At 41.4% G+C, this 10,808-nt stretch overlaps 1 protein-coding gene across 13 annotated transcripts in view; it reads right to left on the bottom strand.

Annotated features, from left to right (window-relative positions):
• Window positions 1–2,454: 2,454 nt before the first annotated feature.
• The window catches only part of PRUNE2 (prune homolog 2 with BCH domain), a 274,536-nt gene continuing 266,182 nt past the window's right edge, over window positions 2,455–10,808 (bottom strand). For 9 of the 13 annotated variants that reach the window (XM_063080981.1, XM_063080985.1, XM_063080983.1 and 6 more), the window contains 2 exons: window positions 10,668–10,715; window positions 2,455–5,731 (listed from right to left, as the gene is read on the bottom strand). In XM_063080981.1, the coding sequence (XP_062937051.1) occupies window positions 5,701–5,731; window positions 10,668–10,715 (79 nt within the window). In that variant the 3' untranslated portion in view covers window positions 2,455–5,700. The remainder of the gene's footprint in view (window positions 5,732–10,667; window positions 10,716–10,808) is intronic. The other 4 variants (XM_063080984.1, XM_063080988.1, XM_063080986.1 and 1 more) reach the window with 1 other exon arrangement.

Here is a 10,808-nt window from a genome sequence, read left to right as displayed (position 1 = left end):
TAACAACCATGGAGAAACTAAATCCTGCCAACCACCAGGCAAGTGAGCTCGGGAGCAGATTCTATTCCAGTTGAACCTTGATCGAGTCTTGTGAGAGACCTTCCGCCAAAATCTTGATCACACCTGTGATAGATCCTGAAGTCGAGGAGACAGCTAAGGTGTACCTGGATTTCTGACCCCAGAAACAGAGATAAGAAATGTGTGTTGTTTTAGGTTGCTAAATTTGGGGATGAAATCCTCTCTATTCACAGATTGCATATTTGCAAATTCACCTACTCACTGAAATGTATTTGGATCCCCTAAATCAATACGGTGTTTTCACCATCATTAAAGAATATGTGCAGCGTGGCAAAAAAATTGGGGTGGCCTGAGATCCACGCTCCCAGCAGAGTCACGCAAGGTGACACTTTGCCCTCTTTTTTCAGTTCTCCTGCTATAAACAAGTGTCTTTTTTATGGTTTATTAAGTTCCACTTTTGTTTTTCATTTTTGTGCTTTTTGCTGGTGATTTCACTGTTTAAAATGGCACCCAACCCTAGTGCTAAAGTGCTGTCTAGTGTTCCTAAATGCAAGAAGGTTGTGATGTACCTTATGGAAAAAATACACGTGTTAGGAAAGCTTCCTTCAGGCATGGGTTATATTCAGGCCGTGAACTCCATGTTAACATATCAACAACATACATTAAATTAGGTGTCTTTGAACAGAAACACACATAAAACAAGCTTATGTATTGATCAGTTGATGGAAATGTGGCCAGGGACTCACAGGAACCTAACCCTTGATTTCCCCTAAGAGCAATGGATCAGTATTTATTAATTCGGTATTCTTGTTGACTTTATAGGACATTACTGCAAATAGTGAGAATTGCCTGTAAGTTGTTCATGTAGCAATAGATAACAAATACAGTGGGAAAACAGGGTAATTCAGCTCACCCGTCTAAGAGGAAAGAATTTCATAAGGACAGCATGATGAGCTGTCAAGCACTGTAGGTCCCCTGCTAGGGAAAAGACTAGAAAAATAATAGATAGCAGTGATTGGTGTGTCCCATCTGAGTATCATCAAAATGGTTGTATATTGAAACGAAGTAATTTTGTCTGGTTAAAGAGAGTTACGTTGCATGAATGTGGATGAAACTCTCTAGGAAAATTAGCCTCATCTGGCAGTGTCCTTGCTGTGTAAGGCCCACAGCTATGTAAGGATTGATGTGTCCAAAAGAACTGGCTTAATTAAAAGCTCCTTGACCGTGCAGGGTGACGCAACCAGGGTGGGCTCCTGGTGAGCTGCCATGCATTGGCCCAGCCAGCCGGGGAAACCACACAAGGACAAGAGGGGCCGCCGCACCTCAGCTCAGCCTTGTCTGTGACCGACAGTCCTGGCTTCAACGGCTGAAGGCTTAAGTTGTCTTCATTTTACTTATTTTTAACTTCATTTCGATTTTTAATTAGGCTCCCAACTTTATCTCTGCTCCCACACTCTAATGAGTGGTTTAAGTCCTTAAATATGCATGGATTTGGTATAATAGATAGCTTTGTTTTGTGAGGGTGTATGTTTAGAAGTTATGTACATGGCACTCTGCTATAAATAGTGAGTTTGTCCTCACTTTTTCCACTCTACCCTATGATTTAAGTGTTGCCCTCTGCATGTGTAGTTTGTTGTAGGTTGTTCCTTCTCACAGCTGTGTAGTAGAGTGTGTACCCGCATTTCACCCACCCTTGCCCCTAGCGCTGGGCACCTCGCCCGCCTCCAATCTCTACCACGTGGCCAGGTACCGGGAGCAGACGACAGCGCACCTGGCAGTAGCTGCCTTCCATGTGCCTGCCACTGCTTCGCAGCCTTCTCTCCTCCTTCTTCCCTCCCTTGAGGAGATGATAATATCCACCAGAACTTGTTCCTAGATCATAAGAACATGCACTTCTCACTTTTGCAGAGCAACTTCTCATTTGGCTAGTCCAGCAACTTCCTGAGAGCCAGAGGTACACATTTGTTTACTAAGTTAAAAAAAAAAAAAAAGCACAGTGGTTACTCCCAACTCTGGTTTGGCCTGAAGGTTGTGAAAGTAGGACCAAAAAAAGAAAAGAGAAAACTAAAACTAAAAATAAAATCACAATTAATGCATTTTAGTTTTAAAATAAATTAAATATATGCCATGAAAAGACAAGGGACCAAGAAAAGAGAAGCTGACAAAAAAAGTAACCATAAAACACGAAGATGCTTCCCATGTGAGAAACTGCTTACCCAAAGAGTAAACAACACGTGTGAAAACTTAGTGCATTGAACTCTGAGATATGAAAGGTAAAAATGAAAAGGAAATAAAGTTTGGGCGCCCAGGAAAGCCAAGATGTGTACAGTCCTCCAGTACCAAGTGCCAGGAAAGACTGAAGTCCAGATGAAATTGCTGCAGAGTGAAGCCAGAAGATTCTTGCTGACTCAAACAGAGAAAGCCAGAACACGTGGAATCTATTTTTATTTCTGAATTACACAGAGAGGCTATGCAGATATATTGTGTTGTTACATATTTTTATATTATTAATTCACACTATTTAGGGAGAATTTATTCATTTACCAAAACAAAGTCTAATAGATACTTTATTCTGAGCAATCCCATACATAGTAGAAAAACCTTTAAATATATAAAAGATTAATTTGTGCACATCTAAATGTTTCTAAGGGAGCAAACTACTGAGGCATGTGGTAAGAGAAGAGTTGCAAACATAGTACCACAACTGAATACTTAAAAGAGCATCTTAATAACAAAGGCTGGGAATAGTGACTTCCTTACACATCTCAGAGGATGTCTCTTAGAGGATAACCCCATAAAACTCTGTATGGCTTCAACAGGAACTTCAGAGTTTTCTTCCATACCCAGCCATTGCCTGCAAACAAACTTCTCACTCCTTGACAGATTTTTGTTTTTTGTCTCAATCAAGGAGCTACACAAAGAGCAACTGCCACTTTGAGAAAACAATGCTTTTGCCCTCATGACCCCTTGGTTCCCTTAAGTACAAATCTACAGGCAAAGTGCAAAACACTTCCCAGAAATCAGAACCAAAGCAAGAATGCTCAGAATGCGAGAGCCAGATAGCTGCATGATGTGAATGTTTACTTCTGTCTACCTACCTGCTTAGGGATTTTTTCAGGATTTGTCTAAGGTTCTATTTACTTGAATTGAATTTCCATGGTAGCTATTCTCTAGCATATGCAATTAAATTAATTTGTCTTTTTAAGATAAGAAAATAGCAGATGCTTAAATATCAATGGTTATGCAGCCCATACAACAGCCCATACAAAGGCCATACAAAATCATTGACTGGGAAAGATGCTCCTAATTTTCATGTAGGAAGATGAAGCTTAAACAGCATGCCACCTGAGTGGTCTGTGTAAATAGGTTGGACAAGTTCAAAGAAAATGTGAATGGTCACAATGTTGCCGTGTCTGCTTGGCTGTAATAAGAGCAGTCTGTCAAGGGCTCTGTGTCCTCAGGTTTGCACCACTAAACTGAACACTCGATTCTTCATTACTTCCCGTGGCTAGGGTGACCATGTCACTCATTTTTTAAAATGGGACACTACTGAGCGCAAGTAGTAAACAGGTGAACAAAACAGAATATCGGGCTGTGTTTCATGTATTTATGTCAACACCACCTTCTGGGAGAGGCACAATTGGGGCTTCCAAAGGTGAAGGTGGGCTGTGACAGAGGGTGGGCTCTAGGATTTTTCTATGAGACGAGCCAGATATCTTGAGGGAAGAGACCCAAAAGAACAGACAGTCCAACAAGACACTAACTTGAAAGGACCGAGAGGGGAAAAACACGTTCAATGGAGTCTTCTGGAGGAAGGACAGCTGGCTCGTGTGCGTGTGTGTGTGTGTGTGTACGTGTGCATGTGCACACATGTGCAAGGAGGGGAGGGACAGACATGACACAAATGAGGGCAGAGAAAGTCATCTATGCGGTTCAAGGCTCATTCTACCCAGGACTCAGAGTGTCCCTCCTGTACAGCTCTCCCCAGTGAAGTCATCACCATGATACTGTGGTGAAACCCCTCTTTCCACTGCATCTTTATTTCTGCCAGCTTTTTGTAATAGGTGGCCCTGGAGACTAAGAATGGTTTCCAGAGTAAGGTGAAGACTTCAGCAACACCTGTAGATAGCTAAAGAGGAGCTTGCAACAAGACTTCACTTTGGGTCTTGCAGTTCCAACCCGAGCCATGTTTTTGTGGCTAGGGCTCCTCGTCTTTTTCAGCAAGCCCTGTACAAGTATTTTATTTTACTGTCTGTGGATGTCAAAAATTTCTTTTCGACAAAAATAGATTAGTTTGCAGCCTCATTTGTCCATCCGGTTAGAGAAACTATCCGAACTCAAATGAAGGGGTGGAGCAGGGAAAACGTATTTGCTAGATACAACAGGGCTTGGCAAACTTTTTCTGTAAAGATAGTAAATGTTTTTGGCTTTGTGAGCCATATGGTCTGTTGTGAATACGCAGCTCTGCTGTTGTAGTGTGAAAGTAGCCGTAGACAGTACGAAAACAAATTTGTGTGGATGTGTTTCGATAACACTTTATTTGTGGATACTAAAATTTGAATAATTTTCATGTGTCATAAAATATTGAAAAACTTTTCCAACCAAAAATGTAAAAACCATTCTTAGCTCATGGTGGTGCACTAGATTTGGTTGTAGTTTGCCAACCCCTCTGTTAGAGGCCTACAGATCTGAAATCACGTCGGCATTTTAAAGGGCATAGGAAGACTATAAAGGAAATATTTTGTAAATGATAGTACATACTCGAATTTAATTTTAAACCCGTGATTAGATTAGAGTGTTTTAAAGTGGATCACTTCTTGTAATGCACTCGAGAGAGAAATCCGGATAACTAAATGTTACCAAGCACTTTTTGAGTGAGCTACCTTACACTTGAGTCCCTGGCACTTAAGTGTAACATCTTGAACTAAGTCTATGGCCTGAAGCACAGATAGATACCAAAAATGTGACACTGACCCTTTACTTTTGCAATGTGGAGGTCTTCCACATTCACCAAAGAAGTGATTTTTTTAAGGAACAATTTACATAAAACCTGATCCCAAATTTGATAACTAAAATAAAATTCATGTGAATTAGAAAGTCTGGCTTCCCTCTGAGAAGTTAAAGAAGGTTCACGTGAATGAGACCCAAGTGGGCACTTAGCTTACGATGCTTTTACAACTGTGTTTCGTTCATGGCTGCCCTAAGCAGGCTTCGGATTTTGAAGGTGGACTGACATGGGGGCAGCGTTCCTGGGGAGAGCTGTGCGCTGGGTACTTTAAACCTAAAACGATCACCAAGGAGATATGCAGCTAAGCTATGGAAACAAATCCACTCACACTTAACAGTGGATTAAAGTTATCTTATTGGTAACCACCAGTCTAAGGGGCAAAATATCACTGCACCAAGTGTTAGCGAAATATTGAAATGGAAGGTCCTACTCTCTTGCTAAGGTTCAACTAAAATCTTTGAGGCACATAATTGGCAAAATAGGAAAATACACACAATTTCATAAAACATGTTAAGAGTAAACAAATTCTCTTCCTTTTTCTCCCCTTAGAAAATTAGGATGGCACCAGGTAGTGCAAATGGAAATAAGTGACATCAGCCCTGTCTCTTTCAGGTAGGTACGTTTCAACAGAACCACAGAGCAGACCAGCATCCTCTTCCTCCAGCCACGGCCACCTACGGCTTCTCTTTCAGCTTCAGGTCAATACTGTGAGGAAAGAAAGAAAAAGAAAAGAAAAAAGAGAGAGAGAGAGAGAGAGAGAGAGAAAACCATGAGAAACCAAAGGAGAAACATTTAGTAATGATTTGGGTGGCATGTGTTTGCTCTTTTCCTCAAGAGACTTACTGAAAATAAATCATGCAAGTTTCTTATGCTAGAACAATCTGGTAAAATACAATGCTACCCCCTCGCCCCATCTCCCTCACCAAGTTGCCAACCTTTTCTTTAATCTGTTTATTTTTACAAAATTATTTCTGGAAGCATTTTACACCTTTTCAAAATAGTCCGGGGAAGCAAAAGACTAATGTTAAGGCTCATTCCTAAAGTTGATTAAGATAAGGAACATCATTGCATTTTGGAAATAAAAGATCTATTTTTAGTAAATGACCTTTCCTTGTGAAGCAAACAGAGGATATGCCTGAAATAAATTATGCCTGACAAGTGCTAAATGGTAAGAAGTCATAACTGATAAAACAACAGCAAAACAACAACAACAACAAAAAACCCAACAACATTTACTAGGAGCCAATGGATTTGACTGAAAGGGGTTAGCCTATCTTAATGAAATGAATTTTTAGGACTAAAGAAAAGTATGTTGTTAAGGGTGTCTAGTGGGTTTCCAAATATGTAAGGAGTAAGTCTAAAACTTCCTAAGTCACGTGCATCTCTCTTTTCTTAATGAACACAGCAGCACAACTTCCTAGCACATCCACCCAAGAGAAAGAGAATGAAAAGCCAGTGAACAGCCAGAGAAAGAACTTCAGTCATGGAAAAAGAGAAACAATTGGACAATGTGCAAAGTGTCTGCGGATTCGCTTATCTCTGCCCTCCTGAGCCCTAAGTCTGCATGCTGCAAAGGTTACTGTGCTTTACTTGTAGAACGTGCAGCAGCTGAGCAGTGTTTCTTCTAGTAGCTTTGCAAATAAAGCAACTGGTAACCCGCAGTGCCTGCCCATTTAGTTTATAATAGTAAAATATCTTTCCTTTGAAATACCCTCAGCAATTCTACTACTTACTAGCTGTAGGGATTTTGCCAAGTCACCTACCTTCTCTAAGTTTCCATTTCAGTATCTGTTAAAATGGAACAATCACACCTCTCTCACGGCGTGCTGAGATTAAGTCTAAAGAGTTTTCAATTGTACGTAGTAAACGGGTAGTAATGTCTATATTGTTATTATTAGTAGTAGTAGTTCAGTGTTTTTTTGAAATGGGAACACCATCTCTTTGTTTAATTACTCTACTTGCAATAATCTTGTCTCTGTTGGGAGTTTTCAGAGCCCAGACATGCTGAATGTCACAAGGAGCCAAGTCATCTTGAATATTAATCTGTTTTTTATTCTCTTAAGGATCTGACCTGTTTTCTTACCTGCAGAGCTTTACTTTGGGGGTGTCCTCTTTTTATCTATGATAACCCCTAGAACTTTGTCTAATATACCTTTACAAAACAGATAATTTTTTCTCTTGCCTTTGCTTCTGAAAATATACTTCCCAGTTGCAGTTATTCTCTGAGGTTTGTATTAAATTTGATTTGGTGATTGGAATTTTACATGGTGTTGGCTCTTTTTCTCTTAAAGACCACAAGTATACCTACTAAACCAAAATTTGAGACACATCTGAAAAGTGTGAACATAGGTCAGAATATCCGTAATCATCTTGGGAGGTTTAAAGTTCACACTCGCTTTGTTTCACTGGGCCCCTGATAAACATCTGACCAACTCTCACACCAGGGGCCCCTGTCAAAACACTTTATTTTTCATACTGACTTTTTTGTAAACCTTCGAGGGTTTAATTCATCTTTTCAGCTTTTGGTAGCCCAAAAGCTGAAAAACTGAACTTACCCAAGTTTATGGAAGAAGCAAGAGATAGTCAAAAGTGGACAATTTTCTTCGAAGTAAATACAGGAAACCACTCGCAAGATTAATTTTTGAAACAACAGTAATCTTGTGTAGTTAATGAAGCTACTGACCATGATACTAATTTAATTGTCCCCAAAGAGAACCACTCTTGATCACATACTTTTCATACAGATATAAAAATATAGGGCTGGCAGTTTAGCTCACTCCATAGAGCATGTTGCTGATGAGACTGTAGGAAATTGTAGGGGAATTGTAGAAAAATATAACTTTAGTATATGCAGTTTGGTAACAAATGCCTAAGTAAAGCAGCTTCTAAGGGGCCATACAAAGGTCAGGCCCGAGCACACTAAACATTCCAAGGAAGGGAATGTCCCCCACCCGGTTCCAGGAACTGACTAGTTCCTTATCTAAAGGCCACCTGGCCAGACCCCGGGGACGATAAACGACTGAGAAATGTGCTGTTCCTTATCGGGGTACCAGCCTGCTAAAGCCCACCTGTAAATCTAAAGGTGCCACAAATCTATCAGGGTACCAGCCTGCTAAAACCTACCCATAAATCTAAAGGCGCCACAGATAACCAACAACTCATCCTGTCACAAAGATCTATTCAGAAAAACTGTATAAAAGGTGCTTAAATTGTAAGCTGGGGGTCGCTTCTGTCCAGGAGACAAGGTGACCCCAGCATGCTGGAATAAAGTCCCTCTTGCTTAATTGCATCGGTCTCAGTCTCATGGTCTTTGTGAAGTGAGCCATCCCAGTCTGTGGGATTTGTGCATGGTGCACGGATCTTACAAGACCAAGGTCAAGGGTTCGGATGCCAGCAAGAAAATAAAAAATAAGTGAAAATATGAAAAGGCATATCACAAGTTTTAGGACACAAATGAATAAAAACTCAAACCTAAAAGCAAAGGAGACAAGCACCTAGAGCTACTTTTTAAAACACTATCTTTTTGAAAAAAAAAAATTACTTTTCATCAGCACTGAAAATAAAAGGTATCTTTGGGCAGAGGAGCTTAGTTTTCTGTGACCAACTTTGCAGTGAGACAGAGCAACCTTTTGGTAATTTTATGCTAGGGCATGTTCACTTCTAACATGTATTAAACGAGGTTCTTTACAAAGTGTCGGATGATATTGTTTAATCAGGAATACAAACATTTGTGTTTTATGTAGGAAGAGTAGGGGAGACAGGCAGAACCTTCCCTCCTGTCTGAGGGAAACGAGAGGCCACTACAGCATCAGCACACTCTTCATTTTATCCCTTGGGACAGCCTTGCCCATTTTTCAGTTCACTCATTCAATACTGGCTACAGAAGGTGTAAAATGCTTCCACACAGAACTTCTCCCTGTCCCTGATGGCCTGTAGTGGACCAGGGGTGAGAGAAAATCAACATTCCAATACTGAAGAAAGCCAGAACCCCAGGGCCAGGAGTCAGCAAAACAAAATTCTTGGCGGCTCTTGCCCCCCTCCCGCATCTCAGTCTGTGTGCTGTGATCACGTGCCCGGAACAGGCTTAGGAAAGCGAGGGCTGAAGAAAAGGGAAGCCTCGAGAAGAATCTGTTCTTCTGGGTGGGAAGTAACGTTAACAATTTGCAGCACCCTCCCTCTTCCATGCCCAGCCCTGGAATGAGCCCAAACAAGAAGCCGTGCTCCGCCCTCTTCCCAGCCCAGACAGCTTTACACACGCACGAGGAGCGAAACAGACAAGGCAGGCACAGGAGTGGGTAAGCCCCGAGATGTGGCTGCCAGTGGCTGGGCATCAGGACGTGCCATCCACCCAGCCGGGTAACTGCGGGCACGGTTAAATGCCCGTGGTGTGCCGCTTTACTGAGGCAGGCAATATTTGCAGAAAGAGGGATGGTGGACCGAGGTATTTGGGCTTTACAGAATTTCCTGTGGCAATTTGCTTAAAGCAATTGTTGCCTTCATCTCAGAGAGGCAGATCAAGAGTGATCTTGAGGAAATAGCTGTGTGATTTCAAAGGTCCCCGTATAGCCTTTGTTCTCTGTGCACTTCTTGGTTGGGTCTTTCTGGAGTTATGTGCCTAAACCTCCTTTAAGCCGTGAGGTCAGTGTGGCAACTGCACAGATACTGCACCTCCAAGGTTGAAGAGAGCGAAAAGTGACTCTAGAGACACAATGAATCTTTGCCCCTCCTTCCCAATTCCTGGGAACAAGGACAATATTAAATTCTCCACAACTCAAACCAAATTAGGAGCCCCCAGCTGGATGGCCAAGTTCTCTCTTAGAGCATGTTGGTGACCACAGTTTATTCCCTGAAACTGACGTGACCACTAATTAGCTACGTCAGACGTGGTACGCTCATTCAGCATTAAGACCACCTCTCTCTGATTTAACCCCCATTGGCTGTGGAATTGCATTGCCAAGGGTCAAATCCCAGCTCTGGGCCATTTTTACAGCTGTCCAATGCTGGACTGGTCAGATCATCACTCTATGCCTCTCTTTCTTCATCTGTAAAATGTACCTCATAAGCTTCTTCTGATAATTAAAATCAGATACTGCATGTGAAGCTTTTTACATAGAGTCCGGCCCACGGTAAGAACTCAATACGCATCAGATTGCTGTTTCTCCAGGATGGGAACCATCCAACTAGATCATTCCTAAGGTTGAATCCAGACTCAACTGCCTCCTGGAATTTGCAAAACAAGGACATTTTCTCCCCTATCTACCAAAATATTAAGCTCAAGTGAAAGTTCCAACCTTCACTAATTGAAATAAATGATGTCATTCAGAACATGGTGTTGAATTCCTCTTGCCCAAATGTTCTCACATCTGGCCCTGATATTCATTTTCTCCTCATTTTAGGGTTGGAAAAACGCAATGCCATGTAAAAACTTAGGTTGTCCTTAAGGAATTTAAGTGGTGATTATGAATGAGATGGTGTTCAGCTGGCAAATTTCTCCTTAAATTTCTAATTTTGGGAATAGAGCACATGGGAACTGAACATCTGAACGGGGTTTACCCAATCCGCAATTGATTTTTTTCTTCCGAAGCCCAGCCACACAACACTACAAGTAACCACATAGCTGCTACTGATGGCAAATTCTTACTCCTTCTCCATAGAAGACATTTCTGGATCATTGTACAGGCAGCTAGTTCTGAGTGCAAGGAAAAAATAGGAAGCAGTCAACATTTTCTTTACCATTACTACTTTGTGAGCGCAATAGATTTGGGGCATTTGAAATTGCTTA

Source organism: Cynocephalus volans, chromosome 16 (genome assembly GCF_027409185.1).
Source record: "Cynocephalus volans isolate mCynVol1 chromosome 16, mCynVol1.pri, whole genome shotgun sequence".
Taxonomy (NCBI): domain Eukaryota; kingdom Metazoa; phylum Chordata; class Mammalia; order Dermoptera; family Cynocephalidae; genus Cynocephalus; species Cynocephalus volans.
The sequence above is the reverse complement of the archived record's forward strand: the minus strand, read 5'-3'. Positions and strand labels throughout refer to the sequence as shown.